This window comes from Rhinopithecus roxellana, chromosome 4 (genome assembly GCF_007565055.1).
Source record: "Rhinopithecus roxellana isolate Shanxi Qingling chromosome 4, ASM756505v1, whole genome shotgun sequence".
NCBI lineage: Eukaryota > Metazoa > Chordata > Mammalia > Primates > Cercopithecidae > Rhinopithecus > Rhinopithecus roxellana.
In genome coordinates, this window is record NC_044552.1 from 125,128,758 (window position 1) to 125,153,550 (window position 24,793).

General features: G+C 40.2%; 1 protein-coding gene across 6 annotated transcripts in view; it reads right to left on the bottom strand.

Moving 5' to 3' along the window:
- Nucleotides 1-11,103: 11,103 nt before the first annotated feature.
- The window catches only part of AKAP7 (A-kinase anchoring protein 7), a 159,582-nt gene continuing 145,892 nt past the window's right edge, over nucleotides 11,104-24,793 (bottom strand). For 3 of the 6 annotated variants that reach the window (XM_030929177.1, XM_030929179.1, XM_030929182.1), the window contains one exon: nucleotides 11,104-12,264. In XM_030929177.1, coding sequence (XP_030785037.1) covers nucleotides 12,059-12,264 — 206 coding nt within the window. In that variant the 3' untranslated portion in view covers nucleotides 11,104-12,058. Of the gene's footprint in view, nucleotides 13,123-24,793 lie in introns of all 6 variants that reach the window. The other 3 variants (XM_030929181.1, XM_030929183.1, XM_030929178.1) reach the window with 3 other exon arrangements.

Here is a 24,793-nt window from a genome sequence, read left to right on the forward strand (position 1 = left end):
TGGATTATCGTTCCCAATTCTTTATCCCTCTGTGTATCCTTTTCCATGTGACTGCCTTTTCCATGTAATTTACGGTGAATCTCACCAAAGGCAGAGCACAGTTAACCCTTGAACAACACAGGCTTGAACTGTGAAGTTCCACTTACACACAAATTTTTTTCAACCAAATGCAGATAAAAAATACAGTCTTCTTGGGACGTATGGGGACACAGGAAGAATCTGAACAAGCAGGCCTTGCTAAGTTTCCTCCAGCTAATCACCATTCCATCAGACCTTTTTCGTCCAATCATATTTTTCCTCAGTGTCCCACGTCGCCATCAAATCTAACAAAAATGTACAGGTTTCCCTGTTTCTTTGGGTCTTCATTTCTGAAGACTCCCATGTCATGTAAAACTTATGTTGAATACATTTGTATGCTTTTCTCTTGTTAGGCTGTCTTTTGTTATAGATGCCTAAGCCTTGAGCCTAGTTATGGGAAGAAAAGATGTTTCCTTTCCCTTCCACAGGATTTATTCAGGAAAGAGCTGAGCTCCATTTCACTTTGCACAGAAGTGCCTGGGCATTTTAAATAGAGAATGAGGAAGTAGGGAGGGGAACAGGCAGGGGCTTCAGTGGAGTTAGGGCAGTGAAAAATACAAAAAGCCAGAAAGAGAGTTAATTCAAAATAAATGTGTTAGGCCATCTGTGTCTGCTAACTGGCATTTATGGAACTGGGGCTTCTGCCCTCCCAAAGGAACAGGAAGACAAAAATCCTATCGTTTCTGATGATTACATTTCAAAGGAATGACGTTCAGGTCCTTGACAAAGGCGCTCCTCTGTTGTAGCAGATTTATAATACTTCTCAAAGGGACTGAGAAAGGCTTTACAGTTCTAAGCTTTTTAAAAGTAAGTGTGCTAAGAAAGGCACGTCAAGGGCCCATGGTCAGGTGTTGGCTAGAACAAATGGTAAATTCTTTTGGCAGCCTTGACCTTTTCTCTATGGAAACTCAAGGTGGGGGAGGGAAGGAGTTATCTTAGGGACATAGCCTTAGGCTGCCAGAAGCTATGGCAGAGTTTGAGCAAGTCCCCTAGTGCAGATGTGGATGGATTCCTTCCTGCTGAGAATTTTGCAGTTTTCAGCAGACACTCCCCACCATGGAGAAGATAAGGTGCAAAGCACAGCTTGCTCCAAATACAGCCTTCTCACAAAATTTTTACCCCTTTCTTGTGTTCTTGACCTCACTGAGGCATCTGGGTGTCACTCCCTCTTTTGTGTAACTGTGGCAAAGGGTCTGTCTCACACACACATCGGTATTCTGTATCTAGGTCGCTGATGCTTCAGTGGAAACAGCCCAATTCCAACATCTTGTTACATTGAAAACTGATGATCATACCAAAAGTTGGCCATTGGGAGCTCAAGAGCCAAAATATATGAAAATCAGCCTCTTTGGTCTATTTTGGTTAGTCTCTCGCAAAAGCAAGGTCTTATTTGAAATTAGAGAAGTGATGGGGCAAACAGAGATTACAGAGAAAATAATAAATACATCTATATCAATATGCTATGTATCATTCTGACAGATGGGTCTTACGCATACTAAGCACCCAGCCCAGTATCTGACCCATAGGAAATAATAAATGCAATGAGTGGACTCTGTTTCTGAGTGATGCAATCTTCATGCAGTGCTTATTTATGGCTGACACACAATGAATTGTCTAATATCTGGCTATATTCATTTTATTTTTAAAATGACATTTGCAATTTGATTTATAACAATATTTATTATGTGACATTTTGAAAATCCTAAAGCGCATAAATTAGGAAGCAAACTCACCTGTAATCCTACCACTCAGAACTCATCACTGTTAACATTTTATATGCATATAAGCATATGTTACTTAAAAACAAAAATGCTAAGCTAAATTATATAATACTAAATTTTTATGACCAAAAAATTATATGTACTCAATGGATGCTATGGCCTTTTTTTGTTATTGCTAAGTACAACTTTGCTCACATTTGTTGTTGTGTTTCAGTTTGACTTTTAGGTCCTGCCCTACTCAGTTTTGCCACAATAATGCTACGTAACAACCAACCATCATTTCCCTCTCACTCACATGTCTTCAGGGGCAGGTCTGCTAGTGACAATGCACGTGGCAGGGCCTGGCTCCTGGCTGCAGGCCTGTTTCAGATGTTTCGCATGTCTCCGTATTTCAAGTCCTTACGTGCTTCATGTCCACTAATATCCCATTAGCCAAAGTCAGTCACATGGCCAAGCCCAAAATCAATAGGGCAAAGAAATATATAGTTATCCCTTAGTATACAAGGGGGATTCGTTTCAGGACCATCTGAGTATACCCAAATCTGTGCATACTCAAGTCCCACAGTTGGCCCTGCTGAACCCAGATATAGGACAAGTCGGCCCTTGCGTACTCAAGTTTCACATTCCAAGAAGACTGTATTTTTTATCTGCATTTGGTCAAAAAAATTTGTGTGTAAGTGGAACTTCGCAGTTCAAGCCTGTGTTGTTCAAGGGTTAACTGTGCTCTCTGCCTTTGGTGAGATTAACCGTAAACTATATGGAAAAGGCAGTCACATGGAAAAGGATACACAGAGGGATAAAGAATTAGGAATGATAATCCAGTTTACCTCAGGCATAAACATCCCTATTTACCATTGGTCCTCGGAATCCAAGAGTTCCACAGGAATGATTCAACCAACCAATGATCAAAAACATCTGGGCGGGAAAAAAACAAAGAAAGTTAATACGAGTAGAAGACCAATACAATATAATATCCATTTATGGCCTTTACATTGTATTAGGTATTATAAGTAATCTAGTGATTTAAAATATACTGGGAGGATGAACATAGGTTTTAGGCTAATACTACACCATTTTATGTCAGGGACTTGAACATCCACGTATTTTGGTATCCTGGGGAGGTCCTGGAATTAATTCCCCCAAAATATCAAGCGACAACTGTGCACTGTTTTACTGCAGTTAGGTCTAGAGTATTGACTGATTTTCATTATGCTTAACAACAAACTATAATATTTATTTAGGATGGGCATAAAAGACATTCCGAATGCAGTAAAGTCTGGTGATTTCTGTGCTAAAACAAAGTTCGAATCCTCTGCATCTGTATTCAATGTGATGTGCTCACTCTCTTTTGTCTGCTTACTTCATTCCTTTGATTTGAATGCTCTCTTGAACTTCTCTGTGTATTTCCTTGTGTGTCAATCAGGAGTCACCTTTCTCCAGGTGTTAGTAGAGCCAAAAGGAATAGTTCTTTCCCATTTCTATCTAAAACATTTGTATCATGATTCCCAGGGAAAATTAATATTTTTCTTATGTTAAAATATTCCTACATTTCTAACATATAACTAATATTTCTTATATCAAAATATAGTAGTCCCTCCTTACCTTTGGTTTCAGTTACCTGATGTCAACCTGTTATCGAGCAAATGGGGCTCCTTGCCTGATGTGCTATAAGTCAATACTGACACCAAATTTTTTCGAGAAAAGAAAAGCTTTATATTGAAAATCGACTCTCAAAGAGACAGGAGTCAAGCTCAAATCTGTCTCCCTGTGCTGGCCTTAAGGCAGTAGTTTTATTAGGAAAGGTTTAAGGGGTGGATACTAGGATTAGCAGGTGGTTGGTGGAAGGAAAGGGGAGTTCTGGAAAGTCCTTGGGCATGCACAGTTATCTCTTCATGCCACTTCATGGGTCCTGTGTGCAAATTCAGGGGGAGTTAGTATGAAACATGCAGTGGGAATTAAGGCTGTGACTTCAGCATACTCGTTCTGCACAAATGCCAGTCTGCTATCTTAGTTCAAACAGATTTCAGCCAGTTCTTCTATCTCATAAGCAGAGCAAGTTTCAGTGTTTCAGCAGAGTGTTTCTTATCTGCCATCATGAAAACTCAAGAATTTCTGATAGACGTTGGTTGTTGGTTTCTTTTTTTTTTTTTTTTTTGAGATGGAGTCTTGCTCTGTCACCCAAGCTGGAGTGCAGTGATGCGATCTCAGCTCACTGCCGTCTCTGCCTCCTGGGTTCCAGCGATTCTCCTGCCTCAGCTTCCCCAGTAGCTGGGATTACAGGTGAGTGTCACCATAGTTGGCTAATTTTTGTATTTTTAGTAGAGATGAGGTTTCACCATGTTGGCCAACTTAGTCTCAAACTCGTGACCTCAGGTGATCCACCTGCCTCAGCCTCCCAAAGTGTTGGGATTACAGGTGTGAGCCACCATGCCCGGCCTGTTAGTCATTGGTTTCTCTAACTCTTTGGGACACAGCTTCAAACTAAGTTCTGAAAATAAGTGAGTACAGTACAATGTATTCTGAGAGAGAGACCACATTCACATAACTTGTATTACAGTATAGTATTATAATTGTTTTATTTTATTATTGTTGTTTATCTCTTGCTGTGCCTAATTTATAAATTAAACTTTATTGTAGGTATATATTAGAAGTATAGAATAAACTTACCTGTGTATAGGGAAAAACATACTATATATAGGGTTTGGTACTATCCACGGTTTCAGGCAGCCACTGGGGGTCTTGGAACATAACCCCCATGAATAAGGGGGGACTACTCTATATTTATTGTAGACTTTTCCTCTTAAGCATATAATGTAAAATATTTTAATTTCCTTTTTAAATTAAATGAGTAAGAAATATCCCTGTTAACACATTAAGTGATAATATGCTAATCATGTCATATTGTTTTAAAATTTGGAGGCTATCTTCTCTATTTCACTCTCTAAGTCTACCCAAAGAATCACATAAACCAAGACAATTCTTGCAACAATGGCATCGTAACTGTCATCACAACTGATCCTTTCAGCCATTTTGCAAGTGCAGTAACTAGGTATTTTGATCCATGTCACATAAACTATGCCGGTGGTTTCATTTTCCTGTTTTCTATCCTAGTTCCTGATAATGTGTGTACAGAGCCCCAGTGAACATGTGCTCTTCAAGACTAAATTACCTCTTGGTAATAGTGGAGGCGGGAAGGAGCACTAACTCTTTAACACTGCTGGGAGAGCACTATTTAATAGTGTACTCCTCAACTGGGGGTTGTGTGACCCCAGTCTGAAGGGGACCGGGAAATGTATTGCAGGAAGTAAGGGACCCTGAACAGAGGTACCAGCTGAAATCGTGGCAGAAGAATATAAATTGTGAAGATTTCATGGACATTTATCAGTTCCCAAAATTAATACTTGTAATTTCTTAAACCTGTCTTTACTGCAATCTCTGAACATAAATTGTGAAGATTTCATGGACATTTATCACTTTCCTAACAATACTCTTATAATTTCATATGCCTGTCTTTACTTTAATCTCTTAATCCCATTATCTTTGTAAGCTGAGAATGTACGTCACCTCAGGACCACTATTGTATAAATTGATCATAAAATATGTGTGTTTGAACAATATGAAATCAGTGCATCTTGAAAAAGAACAGAATAACAGTGACTTTCAGGGAACGAGGGAAGATATCCATAAGGTCTGACTGCCTGTGGGGTTGGGCAGAATACAGCCATATTTTTCTTCTTGTAGAGAGCCCGTAAATGGATGTGCAAGTAAGAGAGATATTGCTGAATTCTTTTCCCAGCAAGGAATAACCTGGGGAAGGAATGCGTTCCTTGGGGGAGGTCTATAAATTATCACTCTGGGATTGTCTGTCTTATGGAGTTGAGATAAGGACTGAAATACGCTCCGGTCTCATGCAGTACCTTCAGGCTTACTAGGATTGGGAAATTCCAGTCTGGTAAATTTTGGTCAGACCAGTTCTCTGCTCTTGAACCCTGTTTTCCGTTAAGATGTTCATCAAGACAATACGTGCGCAGCAGGACATAGACCCTAATCAGTAATTCTAATTTTGCCTTTGCCTTATCATATTTATTGCCCTTTGAAGCATGTGATCTTCGTGACCTACTCCCTGTTTGTACACTCCCTCCCATTTTAAAATCTCTAATAAAAATTTGCTGGTTTTGCAGCTCAGGGGACATCACAGACCTACCAATACGTGATGTCACCCCCAGGGGCCCAGTTGTAAAATTCCTCTCTTTGTACCCCCTCTATTTCTCAGACCAGCTGACACTTAGGGAAAATAGAACCTATGTTGAAATATTGGGGGCTGGTTCCCCCGATAGAAATGTGTGGGGCACATTTTGTTGTCACAATAACAAGAATCTGCTACTGGCATTTAGTGTCTGGGGATCTGGATTGGTAACTTCCTATGCACAGAACCATCCCACACTACGAAGAAATCTCCAATCCAAAATGCCAGTTGTGCCTTGTGTTGAAATACTGATTTAGTGAGTAGAGCCTTTATTAGTCAAGATTTTTAGCTGCAAATAACAGAACCAACTTTGGCTAGTTTAAATGGAAAGGGAACTAATTCAAGGATATTCAGTAGCTCACAGAATCTTTAGAAGGTCCAGAAAATTAGGCTGAGTGGCTAAGCAGTAGGAACAATGCCTTGTTACACTGCCAGCTGCTCTGGAAGAATCCAGCTAGTGCTACTTTTTACCAGCTTGTAATTCCTACACAGAATAGGGATATGTGGGATGTGGGACGCCCCTGCTAGGTAGGGCCTTTGCCGCTACTGCTTCTGAGGTGGCTATCTCTCCACCATCCCTGCCAGGATGAACTGATTCCATGCAGGGTTTCCCTGTTGCTTTGTGGAGCCCAGGTCACATATTTGAACCCCAGTGACATGGAAGGCTGAGAGGGTGAGTTCTTGGCCTCCACCTTGGGGTCTCTGTCCTGGGGAAGCAAGGCTCACAAGGTAGAAAGCTACACGAAGATAGGAGTTCAAAAGATACTGGGCAGTCACCAAGTGTGACAAATGTCCACCAAATCATCAAAGGCCCTTGTTACAGACCTCTCCCTAAAGACACTTCTTGAGCATGGACCTGGGAAAAACAGCTTCTAAATTTGTCTTCCAGAATCTTGAAAAGATATGCTTAGTCTCTCCCCACTGTTGCATTATTCATTCTATTTTCTCTACTTCAATTAGCACATCAGATATTCTTTGGATTCGTGTATAAGTATCATTTTCATTTCTTTCCTCAGCACTGTAATTCCTGTCCAGCTGTAAGATTTATTTCTTTGTCCTCTCACCTCCTACAACTTCATATATCCCACATTAGTGGTTTCAAAAAAAGATTTTTTGAAATTATGGGTAAGATAACATATTTGGCTGAAAAAAATCAGTGAAGACAATGTCTTTTGTTCAAAGACATTATCATGGCAACATTGTGCCCAAGTGGTTTTGGGCAGGAAATATCAGGAATAATTTAAAGCATTGTACCAGGCCAGGTATGGTGGCTTATGCCTGCAATCTCAACACTTTGGGAGGTCAAGGTGGGAGGATCACTTGAGGCCAGGAATTCAAGGTCAGCTTGGGCAACAGTAAGACCCTGTTTCTACAAAAAATTTTAAAATTCACTGGGCATGGTAGTGTGCCTGTAGTTCTAGCTACTATGGAGACTGACACAGGAGGATCCCTTGAGCTCAGGAGTTGGAGGCTGCAGTGAGTTATAATCTGATTGCACTGCTGCACTCCAGCTTGAGTGACAGAGCAAGACCCTGTCTCTAAAAATAAGTAAATAAAGCATTGGACCAATTTGCTGTGTTTACCTAAGAACAAGAGCTGCTTCTGCATATACCAAAAGTTGGCAGGACTGCAAGCAGGACTGTGTAACTTTTCTCAGATCAGTCAAAGAATGTAACACATAAATACATAGGTCAGTGTCATTGAACAGCAGCTTTTCAGAAACAATGTGAACCATTACAGGGAAAGCAACATAGATTTACTGAAAACAATGAATTAATTTCTTAGTTTAATTGTCTCTTTGATGCTGTAATAGAATTTCATGGTCTTCCAATAAATGATTAAATGATGGAATATGCAGAGGAATAAATATTATAGTTTACATTTTAAAATCATCCCAAATCACCTAACTTTATCAGTTACACTTAATGGATTCAAATAAGCAGTTTTGAGCATATCACCTTGGAGATGATAATAGCACCTTCCTCTTTAGAAGCTCTCAATTACATTATAAATAAGCCTTTATCTTCAAAACCGTGATGCAGAAATGAAGTGCTGTAGTTAACATCACAATTTTAAATTCACTGACTCTAAGTGAACTGCTTTAATATTCATTTTCACTGTGAATGAAATAATCTAGGGACTTGTCTCATTAGCATCTGTGCTGCTATCAAATTCATATAGGGACCTAGAAACTGTTTTTTAAAGTACACCAAGTTTATGTATTTTTATATGAAGTCTATCTACCTGGGCAAACTGGAATTTAGGGTTGTCTCTATAATTTGTTTAAAGATAAAATTATTATAGGTGAGATTTGAAAGTGTTGAAAATAAGGGATGATGACAGGTTATCCATCAATTTATGTGTGGAGATACTAAAAGTTTTTATAGTATAAAATCTATAGTTTGATTATATAACAAAATAAATCACTATCTTGATTGTAGAATGAAATAAATTCCTAATTTGTTACATGATGTGATAGATGGTTTCTGCATCTGTGATCGAATGCATAGAAACAAACACATCTGTTTGGTCACATGCCTGAAATAATGCCCAGAAAATGAAGTCAAATGGCTTTAATTACCTCCTTATGGGAGTGCCTGGCTGCTGGGATGACTGGAAGGTGACACATTTGGGGTTTTGGAATGAATAATTTGAATCTTACAATTATTAATCTTAAGATTTTTTGTCTCAAATTAAATTTTAATTAAAAATTATTAATCTTAAAAATTAAAAATTATTAAATATAAATCTAGTATATCTTAAAGGCCTATAAAAATACTTCTGCACTGAGAAGTAGACTAATACAATAATAATCTAACATTTTATAAATGGGACCAAGTTCAAAGCTGACAAGAATTTTGTCCTACTGTTGAAAATATTACTTTTTGACATTCCTAATTAATCTAGGACACATTCTTTTTCCAGTGACTGATTCCCAAAAATGTTGGCATTTGTTGATAAATATGAATATGTGCCACTGGGGCTTCCCTACCCGAAGCTGAGAACCAACACAAGTCAAACAGAGTGTAAAGTCTTCTAGAATTCTAAGCTCCTCCTGCCAACAGATGCAATAGCGTGGCCCCATCAAGGCCTCACACAGCAGTAGCTGAGACAGTGGTGTCAGCATGAGTAGTATCATGGTGTGGTCACAAAGAGCACTGTTCTAGGATCCTTGAAAATCACCCAGCCAAACTCTTTCCAATTCCAGAGTGGGCAGTGAGGCTCAGAAAAGTGAATTGGTTTGGTCAAGATCATGTGTTAGTGGTGGACCCAAGTCTAGAAGACACAGTCTAGAAGGCCCAAGCCAGCACTCTGTGGCCAACCATGCAGCCTCCCTGTCACAAGACAAGGCTACATAACATACGGTACTGACTCAGGACAACTCACTCTGCCTATGTGACCCAAAGAGCAATTATTCCGTGACTAATGGGAATAAAGTCACTTGGAACATTTCAGATCCCAAACTTAGAGTTCTGCAAATTAATGTCTTATTCACTTTTAAAAATGGAAAATAAAACTTGTTTTATTTTATACCTTCCATTTTCTTCATAGACCTTCTTAAATGGAGATTTCATTGATAAGGATGAGAATCCTTAATCCCTATATTAAGCGTCTGGGTGATTTTTCAGTTCCATAACATCAGCTGATCACTCTCATATATGTTCAGAGAAATTCAGGGCTGCAAGGAAGCTGGTTTAGTCAAAAGAAAGTGACTTTCCTTTTCTTACACTTCTTTAATTTGTCAAATATATCGTACTTGGAAAGAAGCAGCGCTGCATTTTGGAAAAAGTGTTGACTTCGAATTAGAAAAGATCGCAGTTTAAATTTGGCCTTACCTTTATTAGCTTTATAACCTTGGGCTATTTAACCACACAGGGCCCCGGTTTCCTAATCTGTAAAAGTACTAATTACTTCCTAATAGGGTCACTGAAGGGAAGAAATTTAATCATGAGCCTAAATCACCTGGCACACAATCTGGGACTTAGTATTTAACAAAAATCATGATTTTAAACTAAAGTAACAATAAGACACGTACCCCAGATTGCAAAATGTATATACTATTGCAGCCTTTCAAATTATCTAGATGGATTGGGAATCGCTCCCAGAGGATATCTGTAGATACATGTTGAGAAGTGCCTTCTCTCCAGAAATACTGTTAACTTAGACTATGGGGTGGTAAGGATAACACCGGGACATTGACATAGAGCCCTGGGTGACAGTTCAAGTCCAGTTCCCTGATAGCAGTGGGGCCCTGGATAAGGCATGCCACTTCTTGGAGTCTGTTTCCTTGTTTGAAAAACAAGGCAAGGCCAAAACTATCTTTGCTTTCTACCTTAAGGATTTACTTAAAGAAGCCAAGAGGCCGGGCGCGGTGGCTCAAGCCTGTAATCCCAGCGCTTTGGGAGGCCGAGACAGGTGGATCACGAGGTCAGGAGATCGAGACCATCCTGGCTAATATGGTGAAACCCCGTCTCTACTAAAAAATACAAAAAACTAGCCGGGTGAGGTGGCAGGCACCTGTAGTCCCAGCTACTCGGGAGGCTGAGGCAGGAGAATGGCGTAAACCCGGGAGGCGGAGCTTGCAGTGAGCTGAGATCCGGCCACTGCACACCAGCCTGGGCGACACAGCGAGACTCCGTCTCAAAAAAAAAAAAAAAATAAAAATAAAGAAGCCAGTTACAAACAGTCAAGCCCTCTACCACTGAAAGGGGTTTCATGGCAAACAGCTCCCAGGATTCTGCACCTGGATGGATCTCCACTTTTCATCTTTGCTAGGATGTCACACCAGTGACACATTCTTAGCTGTTTATAAGATGCTATTTAGATTTTTCTTTGAATTTAAGGTTCTGTTGTTAATTCTCTGTGAAGCTGACTGATTTGATATCATTTTAAAGGGTAAAGTTAAAGGTGCTTTAACAACTGTGCTATCTTAGCATGAAGGACAGGAACATGAAGGTGAAGCAACACTGAAACTATCGGAGTTCCTATTTATGACTTCGTTACACCAACATAGATCCAGCTACTCTCAAGAGTGAAAAAAAGAAATGAGGAAAGGCAACAAGGGAAAACAATATGTTTATTAAGAGCCATGAAAATGCATAAACTCATTTGTAAATAAATGTAGTATAATTTACCCAGTGAAAAAATAGCTAAAATCTATGAGTAAACTGGATTTTATATTTGAAGTGATTTCACATATTTGATCTCCAGTGATTTCCCCCTCCATCATGATCTATTGGTAGCAGCAGTTTTGCAATGACTATAGAAAAAGCTGTTACCAACAGTCATCACACCAGGGGAAGTTTTCAAGAATGCTCTTCAAAACAGAAGCAGCGCAAACAAATTCAGATGACAAGGGATACGGTAAGACCTGGAACTTATCTTCAGAAATGTAAAAAATAAAAATCCCACACATGTATTCCTTAAGAAATGAAAAAGCAAAACTACATTTTGATCAGTGAAAAATATTATAAGGATATATAAAACATTCTTAACCAGTGATCATAGTAATTACGTTTATAAATGCTCATTCAAGTACTATTGTTCAATAAACATTCAAATTCTCATTAAAAGTAACACTAGATGTAGACACACCTGGACAATGCTTCTTTTGATTTAGCAACAATCATGTCAACAGGAGGCAAGTGACCCTTAAAATACTGTTGTTGGCTCTGTTTTATTCTATTTGTCTGTGAATGATTTGTTCACAGTCTGTATTTTTTTTTTTTTTTCCTGCAAGGACCCGAGGAGTAACTCACAATAGCTAATTAAGAAATCATTTCTATAAAATGATTCTCAATATTACAGAAACAGACATTCTAAAACACAAGTGTAGCTCAAAAAATAATAGGGCAGAATCAGTTTTCTTTGGCAAGAAATTCCTAATTCCCCACCAAATGTTGGTTTGCTGTTGTGCAGACACTATCAGAAACTTCTTTGGTGTTTACCAAAGAGCTACTTAATAAGCTGGAAAGATTTCATAAGCTATGTTGTCACAATCACAATGTAGAGCTTATGTCAAAGTTGTGCTGAAATCAACGTCATTTGCTGGATTACTGTTGTTAATAAGTCTTTCTTCAAAAAGTTCCCTCCTAATTTTGGCCTGAGTCTCAGGCTTTAATAAAAATTCCTTTATCTGTTTCACTTTGGACTTCAGACCCATCATTTCTCGATGCAAAGCTTCATTAATTAAGTCTCGAATTCCAGTAGGTTTCTTGCCTAAGAAAAAAAAATTATATAATACATTTCATTAAATATGGCATACTGACTTATCAAAATAGGATTAAAAAAACTTTAAAATGTTGTCCACATTTTATAGAAAAGGTTGCATTTCACCAAAAATATATCATTTACATGAAACATAATTTACTATAAATAAAGATCACTGCATAGCAACAGCACACTTAGGACAAAAATGAAACATTATGGACTAATTGTACAAATGACAATTTCAACAGTGATTATTTTAAACTTAGCACTTGATAGCTGTGTGTGAGAGTTCTGGCCTCAGATAAAGTAGTCAAATGCCCTGCTAAGTAATATAAATGGCAGTATTCCATTGATGGCAAGGCCTCTTTTACGGCCTTTAATTTGTGTCCAGGAGGCATAACCCAAAGTTCCCTCTCCCTTGTGCATGGCTGAGGGCGAGCAAAACTTGGGCCATTCTTCTTTCATCAATTAATTTCCTCTGCCAGTCTCAGCACTCCGTTTTTCTTCTGTTGTGTTTCAGAAATGCAAACACATCGATCATGAAAGTATTAGGCAATCTCCACAGATTGGACCAGAGAGACTTAAATAGCACGCTGCAAGTCAGTCCCTAGACTCAGCAGAGGGGAGCAGGGAGGCTTTGCACAGAGACATGGGGGCCTGCGTTCTGGCCTCATTTCCTGTTGTTCTCATTGTCATTGCCATTCCGATCAGCTGCTTCAGTTTTCACAGAGCTCCCCTCCCCTGGCTTGTTTTTATTCTGTGTTTCCTCCAGATACTGCTGGACAGCCTTGAGCACCGCGTTCTCCACCAGCCTTTTACTGAGCCTTACTAGTTCAGCGTCATCGGGCTCCCCTCCGTTCTTTTCACCTACATTCCACAACAGAGAAGAGAGGTCACTGAGATCACATTGCCATAGAAACTTGGCATGCAGGGGCCGGCTAGTTCCATTAGTTAAAAAGAGCAAGTGTAAATTGGATCTATAAATTCAAGAACAGTGGGTTGGCTTTTCATTTGGTATTTGCGGAAGCAGAAGCCTGTCTATTCCTGAAGCCTTCAGATTGAAAAGTAGTTCATTAGTCCCAATCTAGACAAGCTCTACCTACCAGTGCGGGATGTTTCCCATTTATATGTGAATTTCTGTTCTCTCATCCAAGGCTAATTACTACTACTAACGTCCATGTCCCTACCACGTGAAGTCTCAGACATGTGAATTCACACTAAGTAGACCTGTGTCTGCTTCTCATTCTCCAATATCAAATATCAAGTCGTCAAGATTTCCCCAGCATCTCATTACTTAAGATCACTAATTTAAAAATGCTTGGCCTATAGGTTGGTTGTTAATAAATGCTCAGCGCCACCATGAAGATAAAGGCAGTCACTACCACTAGGAATTGGTTTAAAATATGCTTGTAAGACTAATATTCTTTTTAATTCCAGTGCCATCACTGCAATTTAAGAAATAGGAAATTCTTCAAAGGAAAATTAGGATTATAATGGTAAATTACTAGATGTAAATATTTTATGGTCATTTTAGTTCCTTGATAGTAATGATCCAGGTCTAATTATTCCATCTTTTGTTTTACTCTAAAAGAGCTGGTTTCCAACTATTCTCATGGTAGACATTTCCCAGTCACTCTCTTTCTTGTCTCCCTTAACTGGGGAAAGGAACTAAGGGGCTCCTTCCCCAATTAAGGGAGACAAGGAAGAGAGTGACCATTCAGTGCTCAATCTCCTCCCATCGAGCTGGGGACCCAGGAAAGAACAAGGTTGGATGCAAAGAAGTCACAGGATGCTTGCATATTAAGATCAACTCAGTTTTGGAAGACTACCCATGGGTTCCAGAAGGCAAAGCCAGTGTTGCACTTCCATCTCTGGGTCTGGGACAGGCAGACACAAAGGGTGTGAGCTGGAAGATGGACACTACTTCCCGTACTCACATATAATAGGGATTGAAGAACAGAAGCAGGTAGGCCAAGGGTAAGAACTGGCCCCCAACCTTGTTTCAGAGCCCCCTACTTGTACGTAACACCCATCAAGACCAACCACGTTTATAACCATCCCCATCATTCCTACCAACATCCCAAGCAGAAGAGAGGGTGGGATAAGACCCATCTAGAAACAGTAATAGTGGGAACCCTTAGCAACTGCCTTCTCCTCAAATATGGCAATATGGCACCCCAGACCCATGATCAGAAGTCCAAGATAGAACACCTGCAGTGCAAAATATGTTTAGAATTGAGTAAATGTCAACTCAGTAATAACTAAATATAACTTACTAAATAATACTATTAAAGAAAATCATAGATAATATATTTACTATTAAAGAAATTCACTGGTAATGTCATCTTGGGTGGCAAGTTAAGACTTTTTGTTTATCAGTTAGAGTTAATGAATATATTGCCTAATATCTAGGGATTTTATTTCGACCTTATAACACGGTGTTTATACTCTATAGACAACATCTCCAAATAAACGCGGAACTGTTTGTATAATGACTCTTCCCATTTAAAAGGGAAAAATCCAACTGCAAATGAAGGAATACTTTTTAAGTACCCTCTAAAACACTACACTGTAAATGACTGTCTACATCTGCCATCCTACTTGTGCTCTGTATCAAGGCCAGACATTGTACCCTGGGGGCTATTCCTGAATCTAGTCAGCTTTCTCATCAGCAAGATGACAGGGTTGAATCTGAGTCTAATAAATGGCTCAACCTCCAAATCCCTTTGGGGTCTAATGTTCCATGATTCTGTGATTTCTACTAGTCCACAGTGAAGTGTCCCTATTATCTTTTTTTTTTTTTTGAAATGGAGTCTCGCTCTGTTGCCCAGGCTGGAGTGCAGTGGTGCGATCTCCGCTCACTGCAAGCTCCACCTCCTGGGTTCATGCCATTCTCCTGCCTCAGCCTCCTGAGTAGCTGGGACTACAGGCGCCTGCCACCACGCCCGGCTAATTTTTTGTATTTTTAGTAGAGACGGGGTTTCACCGTGTTAGCCAGGATGGTCTCGATCTCCTGACCTCGTGATCCGCCTGCCTCAGCCTCCCAAAGTGTTGGGATTACAGGCGTGAGCCACCGAGTCTGGCCTCCTATTATCTTAAACACAAGAATCTTCCTACAAAAAGCTAATTTTGGCCAGGCATGGTGGCTCATGACTGTAATCCCAACACTTTGGGAGGCTGAGGCAGGTGGATCACGAGGTCAAGAGATCGAGACCATCCTGGCCAACATGGTGAAACCCCATCTCTACTAAAAATATAAAAATTAGCTGGGCGTGGCGGCATGCACCTGTAGTCCCAGCTACTCAGGACGCTGAGGCAGGAGAATCACTTGAACCCAGGAGGCAGAGGTTGCAGGGAGCCAAGATCACGTGACTACACTACACCCTGGAGACACAGTGAGACTCCATCTCAAAAAAGAAGAAAAAAAAGTGAATTTTCCCTTCTGACATCTTATTTTCGTTTATGCTGTTACTATTATTTGAGGCAGTCAAGCTCAAAACAAGATTGTAGCCATCTTTGATGCCTTCCTTTCCCTCAATAACCCCCTTAATTACCAAGCTTTGTCAATTGTGCTTCATGATTTCTCCCATCTTCAATGCGCCTGTTATAAAACCTCTAGATTACTATTTCTAAAACATCTCTTTCACTCTTTACAGGGAAATGTCTGTCTGTCAAGCCTTTCCAAAATTTGCCTTTCCAGCCTGATGGCCCACCACTGCACACCTCCACTGTCAGCTTCCAACATCTCCTCAGAGACTTCCACACCATTCCCAATTTCGAGACGACCCTCTCTCTCTTTCAGCAATTAGAATCCCATCTACTCCATGAAGCCTTTCCTGATTAGCTAATATAGTTTGGATTTGTGTCCCCACCCAAATCTCCCGCGGAACTGTAATCCCCAATGCTGGAGGAAGGACTTGGTGGGAAGTAACGATCACGGAGGTGTGCTTCCCCCTTGCTGTTCTCATGATAGTGAGTGAGTGCTCATGAGATCTGGTTGTTTGAAAGTGTGTAGCACCTCCCCCCTCTTTTCTTCCTCCTGCTGTGGCCATGTAAGATATGCCTGCTTCCCCTTCACCTTCTGTCATGATTGTAAGTTTCCTGAGGCCTCCCCAGCCATGCTTCCTGTACAGCCTGTGGAACCATGAGCCAACTAAACCTCTTTTCTTTATAAATTACCCAGTTTCAGGTATTTCTTTATAGCAATGCAAGAATGGACTAACACACTATCCTAGCTGTAACTGATGAGCCTCCACTGGACTCTAATAACTCTCACTGCATGTATAGTACGTGGCCATTTGGTCATTCATTGAACAATTGTGTACTGAAGATCTATAAGGATACAAAGCAGTGAGCAAAACGACATCCCACTGGGTTTTTTTCTTAATTTCTTTACAAATTATGAGAATTATTTATTAATGTACTTATTCAACATTACTGATCCAGTATCTGCTCTGCTAAAGACAGTCTTGAGTACAGAAATTATATCCTTGGCTTCTCAGTTCTCTCTCCCTCTGCTAACATAGGACACCAATTATTCATCTCAATAAGAGCTCAATACATTTTGTTAGTCAAGTGAATCGATGATTGAAGTCCTTGAAAGCAATAGCAACATTTAAAAATGCTTCTATCTTCCTATAAGGACAGCACACGAATGATCAGAAATTTAAATTTAATACTAAATTTAAAACATGAGCAGAGAATTCTGGAATCATTTAAATATCCATGTGAAAAATCTACCTCCACTTCACTTGACGAACCTGGTCAGTAAGAAAAAATATCCGACCTACGGAACAAATACTAGCTACCTATAATAACTAACTAACTAACCAACCAATCAGAACAACAAATTTACAAGTCAGTCTTCTAGATCTGTCCTGGACTCTGGCCTCCCTTTATGATTTCCACAAAGTATCCTCAGACTATGACCATTAGCCCAGGGATGAGTCTACAAGAAGGCTTATCACAGAGCCCTGCAATAATGCAGCAATTCAAAAAATAGACATTTTCATTCCTGTGAGATCTCATTTGTGTTCCCACTCCTAGCAGACTTAATTCATATTAATTAAAAACAGGGATCTTAAGATTAGAATTATGCTGTATTTTTCTTCTGCCAACTACCTGACAAGTATCTGTCTCTCTGAGTTCTCAGACAAATGGCTCCACTCATTTTAACTGTAGCTCCTTCAACAATGGCAGTTCAACATGCTAGTGTAACATATACAAACTGTCTTTTGATATTCCAACAGGAGTACATATAAAAAATATTGCCAATGTAAGCAACACACTCTTGATAGGAATATTCTTTTTTGGACTACAGGGTTACTTAATATCCTACTTAATAAAATGACAGATTAATAGCCTTTGTCTTTGACATTGTTACTTTAGAAATCCCCCAGAATATCCTTGATCATTTTCTTAGGAGAATAGTAAAAATATAAAAGAAAGGTCACAAAAACTCTTCTAAGCACACCAAACACAGCACTGGCCCTAAAAATACAGACTTAAGAAACTTTTCAATCAACTTCAAGTAAGCAATTCCACTTTCTGTAGGAGTTGTGGCATCATTCACCCAGGGTTTGTACCTATGATTCCATTTTGTTTATATTAACCCGAGATCTCTGATATCAAGTCAATACAGGGATGGAATTTATATCTGTGGTTACTGAAAAGAAAATAAGGTGGGCGGAGCAAGATGGCCGAATAGGAACAGCTCCAGTCTCCAACTCCCAGCGCGAGCGACACAGAAGACCGGTGATTTCTGCATTTTCAACTGAGGTACTGGGGTCATCTCACTGGGGAGTGCAGGACAATTGGTGCTGGTCAGCTGCTGCAGCCTGACCGGCGAGAGCTGAAGCAGGGCGAGGCATTGCCTCACCTGGGAAGCGCAAGGGGGAAGGGAATCCCTTTTCCTAGCCAGGGGAACTGAGACACACAACACCTGGAAAACTGGGTAATTCCCACCCCAATACTGCGCTTTAAGCAAACAGGCACACCAGGAGATTATACCCACACCTGGCCGGGAGGGTCCCACGCCCACGGAGCCTCCCTCATTGCTAGCACAGCAGTCTGCGATCTAACCGAAATGGCAGCAGCGAGGCTGGGGGAGGGGCGCCCGCCATTGCTGAGGCTTAAGTAGGTAAACAAAGCCACTGGGAAGCTCGAACTGGGTGGAGCTCACAGCAGCTCAAGGAAACCTGCCTGTCTCTGTAGACTCCACCTCTGGGGACAGGGCACAGCTAAACAACAAAAGGGGAAGCAGCAGAGGCCTGTGCAGACGCGAACGACTCTGTCTGACAGCTTTGAAGAGAGCAGTGGATCTCCCAACACGAAGGTTGAGATCTGAGAGTGGACAGACTGCCTGCTCAAGTGGGTCCCTGACCCCTGAGTAGCCTAACTGGGAGACATCCCCCACTAGGGGCAGTCTGACACCCCACACCTCACAGGGTGGAGTACACCCCTGAGAGGAAGCTTCCAAAGTAAGAATCAGACAGGTATACTCGCTGTTCAGCAATATTCTATCTTCTGCAACCTCTGCTGCTGATACCCAGGCAAACAGGGTCTGGAGTGGACCTCAAGCAATCTCCAACAGACCTACAGCTGAGGGTCCTGACTATTAGAAGGAAAACTATCAAACAGGAAGAACACCTATACCAAATCCCCATCAGTACGTCACCATCATCAAAGACCAGAGGCAGATAAAACCATGAAGATGGGGAAAAAGCAGGGCAGAAAAGCTGGAAATTCAAGAAATGAGAGCGCATCTCCCCCTGCAAAGGAGCGCAGCTCATCGCCAGCAACGGATCAAAGCTGGTCAGAGAATGACTTTGACGAAATGAGAGAAGAAGGCTTCAGTCCATCAAACTTCTCAGAGCTAAAGGAGGAATTATGTACCCAGCGCAAAGAAACTAAAAATCTTGAAAAAAGAGTGGAAGAATTGATAGCTAGAATAATTAATGCAGAGAAGGTCATAAATGAAATGACAGAGATGAAAACCATGACACGAGAAATACGTGACAAATCCACAAGCTTCACTAACCGACTTGATCAACTGGAAGAAAGAGTATCAGCGATTGAGGATCAAATGAATGAAATGAAGCGAGAAGAGAAACCAAAAGAAAAAAGAAGAAAAAGAAATGAACAAAGCCTGCAAGAAGTATGGCATTATGTAAAAAGACCAAATCTACGTCTGATTGGGGTGCCTGAAAGTGAGGGGGAAAATGGAACCAACTTGGAAAACACTCTTCAGGATATCATCCAGGAGAACTTCCCCAACCTAGTAGGGCAGGCCAACATTCAAATTCAGGAAATACAGAGAACACCACAAAGATACTCCTCGAGAAGAGCAACTCCAAGACACATAATTGCCAGATTCACCAAACTTGAAATGAAGGAAAAAATCTTAAGGGCGGCCAGAGAGAAAGGTCGGGTTACCCACAAAGGGAAGCCCACCAGACTAACAGCAGACTTCTCGGCAGAAACTCTACAAGCCAGAAGAGAGTGGGGGCCAATATTCAACGTTCTTAAAGAAAAGAATTTTAAACCCAGAATTTCATATCCAGCCAAACTAAGTTTCATAAGTGAAGGAGAAATAAAATCCTTTACAGATAAGCAAATGCTTAGAGATTTTGTCACCACCAGGCCTGCCTTACAAGAGACCCTGAAGGAAGCCCTAAACATGCAAAGGAACAACCGGTACCAGCCATTGCAAAAACATGCCAAAATGTAAAGACCATCGAGGCTAGGAAGAAACTGCATCAACTAATGAGCAAAATAACCAGTTAATATCATAATGGCAGGATCAAGTTCACACATAACAATATTAACCTTAAATGTTAATGGACTAAATGCTCCAATTAAAAGACACAGACTGGCAAACTGGATAAAGAGTCAAGACCCATCAGTCTGCTGTATTCAGGAGACCCATCTCACATGCAGAGACATACATAGGCTCAAAATAAAGGGATGGAGGAAGATCTACCAAGCAAATGGAGAACAAAAAAAAGCAGGGGTTGCAATCCTAGTCTCTGATAAAATAGACTTTAAACCATCAAAGATCAAAAGAGACAAAGAAGGCCATTACATAATGGTAAAGGGATCAATTCAACAGGAAGAGCTAACTATCCTAAATATATATGCACCCAATACAGGAGCACCCAAATTCATAAAGCAAGTCCTTAGAGACTTACAAAGAGACTTAGACTCCCATACAATAATAATGGGAGACTTCAACACTCCACTGTCAACATTAGACAGATCAACGAGACAGAAAGTTAACAAGGATATCCAGGAATTGAACTCATCTCTGCACCAAGCGGACCTAATAGACATCTATAGAACTCTCCACCCCAAATCAACACAATATACATTCTTCTCAGCACCACATCGCACTTATTCCAAAATTGACCACATAATCGGAAGTAAAGCACTCCTTAGCAAATGTAAAAGAACAGAAATTATAACAAACTGCCTCTCAGACCACAGTGCAATCAAACTAGAACTCAGGACTAAGAAACTCAATCAAAACCGCTCAATTACATGGAAACTGAACAACCTGCTCCTGAATGACTACTGGGTACATAACAAAATGAAGGCAGAAATAAAGATGTTCTTTGAAACCAATGAGAACAAAGATACAACATACCAGAATCTCTGGGACACATTGAAAGCAGTGTGTAGAGGGAAATTTATAGCACTAAATGCCCACAAGAGAAAGCTGGAAAGATCTAAAATTGACACTCTAACATCACAATTAAAAGAACTGGAGAAGCAAGAGCAAACACATTCAAAAGCTAGCAGAAGGCAAGAAATAACTAAGATCAGAGCAGAACTGAAGGAGATAGAGACACAAAAAACCCTCCAAAAAATCAATGAAATTGACAGACCACTAGCAAGACTAATAAAGAAGAAAAGAGAGAAGAATCAAATAGATGCAATAAAAAATCATAAAGGGGATATCACCACGGACCCCACAGAAATACAAACTACCATCAGAGAATACTATAAACACCTCTATGCAAATCAACTAGAAAATCTAGAAGAAATGGATAATTTCCTGGACACTTACACTCTTCCAAGACTAAACCAGGAAGAAGTTGAATCCCTAAATAGACCAATAGCAGGCTCTGAAATTGAGGCAATAATTAATAGCCTACCAACCAAAAAAAGTCCAGGACCAGATGGATTCACAGCTGAATTCTACCAGAGGTACAAGGAGGAGCTGGTACCATTCCTTCTGAAACTATTCCAATCAATTGAAAAAGAGGGAATCCTCCCTAACTCATTTTATGAGGCCAACATCATCCTGATACCAAAGCCTAGCAGAGACACAACAAAAAAAGAAAATTTTAGACCAATATCCCTGATGAACATCGATGCAAAAATACTCGATAAAATACTGGCAAACCGGATTCAGCAGCATATCAAAAAGCTTATCCACCATGATCAAGTGGGCTTCATCCCTGGGATGCAAGGCTGGTTCAACATTCGCAAATCAATAAATGTAATCCAGCATATAAACAGAACCAAAGACAAGAACCACATGATTATCTCAATAGATGCAGAAAAGGCTTTTGACAAAATTCAACAGCCCTTCATGCTAAAAAACGCTCAATAAATTCGGTATTGATGGAATGTATCTCAAAATAATAAGAGCTATTTATGACAAACCCACAGCCAATATCATACTGAATGGGCAAAAACTGGAAAAATTCCCTTTGAAAACTGGCACAAGACAGGGCTGCCCTCTCTCACCACTCCTATTCAACATAGTGTTGGAAGTTCTGGCTAGGGCAATCAGGCAAGAGAAAGAAATCAAGGGTATCCAGTTAGGAAAAGAAGAAGTCAAATTGTCCCTGTTTGCAGATGACATGATTGTATATTTAGAAAACCCCATGTCTCAGCCCAAAAGCTCCTTAAGCTGATAAGCAACTTCAGCAAAGTCTCAGGATACAAAATTAACGTGCAAAAATCACAAGCATTCTTATACACCAGTAACAGACAAACAGAGAGCCAAATCAGGAATGAACTTCCATTCACAATTGCTTCAAAGAGAATAAAATACCTAGGAATCCAACTTACAAGGGATGTAAAGGACCTCTTCAAGGAGAACTACAAACCACTGCTCAGTGAAATAAAAGAGGACACAAACAAATGGAAGAACATAACCATGCTCATGGATAGGAAGAATCAATATCGTGAACATGGCCATACTGCCCAAGGTTATTTATAGATTCAATGCCATCCCCATCAAGCTACAAATGAGTTTCTTCACAGAATTGGAAAAAACGGCTTTCAAGTTCATATGGAACCAAAAAAGAGCCCGCATTGCCAAGACAATCCTAAGTCATAAGAACAAAGCTGGAGGCATCATGCTACCTGACTTCAAACTATACTACAAGGCTACAGTAACCAAAACAGCATGGTACTGGTACCAAAACAGAGCTATAGACCAATGGAACAGAACAGAGTCCTCAGAAATAATACCACACATCTACAGCCATCTGATCTTTGACAAACCTGAGAGAAACAAGAAATGGGGAAAGGATTCCCTATTTAATAAATGGTGCTGGGAAAATTGGCTAGCCATAAGTAGAAAGCTGAAACTGGATCCTTTCCTTACTCCTTATACGAAAATTAATTCAAGATGGATTAGAGACTTAAATGTTAGACCTAATACCATAAAAACCCTAGAAGAAAACCTAGGTAGTACCATTCAGGACATAGGCATGGGCAAGGACTTCATGTCTAAAACACCAAAAGCAACGGCAACAAAAGCCAAAATTGACAAATGGGATCTAATTAAACTAAAGAGCTTCTGCACAGCAAAAGAAACTACCATCAGAGTGAACAGGCAACCTACAGAATGGGAGAAAAGTTTTGCAATCTACTCATCTGACAAAGGGCTAATATCCAGAATCTACAAAGGACTCAAACAAATTTACAAGAAAAAAACAAACAACCCAATCAAAAAGTGGGCAAAGGATATGAACAGACATTTCTCAAAAGAAGACATTCATACAGCCAACAGACACATGAAAAAATGCTCATCATCACTGGCCATCAGAGAGATGCAAATCAAAACCACAATGAGATACCATCTCACACCAGTTAGAATGGCAATCATTAAAAAGTCAGGAAACAACAGGTGCTGGAGAGGATGTGGAGAAATAGGAACACTTTTACACTGTTGGTGGGATTGTAAACTAGTTCAACCATTATGGAAAACAGTATGGCGATTCCTCAAGGATCTAGAACTAGATGTACCATATGACCCAGCCATCCCACTACTGGGTATATACCCAAAGGATTATAAATCATGCTGCTATAAAGACACATGCACTCGCATGTTTATTGCGGCACTATTCACAATAGCAAAGACTTGGAATCAACCCAAATGTCCATCTGTGACAGACTGGATTAAGAAAATGTGGCACATATACACCATGGAATATTATGCAGCCATAAAAAAGGATGAGTTTGCGTCCTTTGTAGGGACATGGATGCAGCTGGAAACTATCATTCTTAGCAAACTATCACAAGAACAGAAAACCAAACACCGCATGTTCTCACTCATAGGTGGGAACTGAACAATGACATCACTTGGACTCGGGAAGGGAACATCACACATCAGGGCCTATCATGGGGAGGGGGGAGGGGGGAGGGATTGCATTGGGAGTTATACCTGATATAAATGACGAATTGATGGGTGCTGACGAGTTGATGGGTGCAGCACACCAACATGGCACAAGTATACATATGTAACAAACCTGCACGTTATGCACATGTACTCTAGAACTTAAAGTATAATAAAAATAAATAAATAAATAAATAAGAAAATAAATAACTCCTTTGTGGTAGGAAAAATATTTTACACCTACTGAGAAAACTGAAGGTCAACATTAATGTGCTTCAGCTGGTCTTATGTGTGAGTTGACCCAACACAGCTTAACTGATGTCACAGGAAGGGCTCCAGAAACCATCACCACACCCTACCCACTGCCAATATCTAGGGGCCCATCTGTCCTGAAAAGAACAAATCAGACTAATTTTTTGGAAAAGCGAACAAATAAAAATGTTCATTACAATACAAGATAGAGTGTAACCATGTTAAAATAATAACATTCAAACACTAAACATGAAAACATTAAAAGCTCTCACTTGCTCACATTCTAACTATCAAAAACTTCATTTGGTATCTGAACGAAGGCTTCCTAAGCATCCTCCCCTTCACTGGAACTTCCTGTTCCCAATGCATAAGGGTGTCCTCCTTGGAAGTGGATTTTTTTTTTTTTTTAACTGAGCTTACCTTTTCATTGGTCCATCTAACTAAAAAGAAGCACTAAATATAGATCTGTAGGCTATTCAAAAAGTTAGGATGGCACACTCAGCTGCCTTGCACACTACTTGCAACTGATGTCAGGAAGGACAGATCAGGAATCATCCTCAACTGTACATTTCAACTGACACTGTCCTGGGGCCCTTATTTGCCAAAAGTATTAGCTGCAGTACCCCAGGAAACAGAGTTCCTGCAAATACA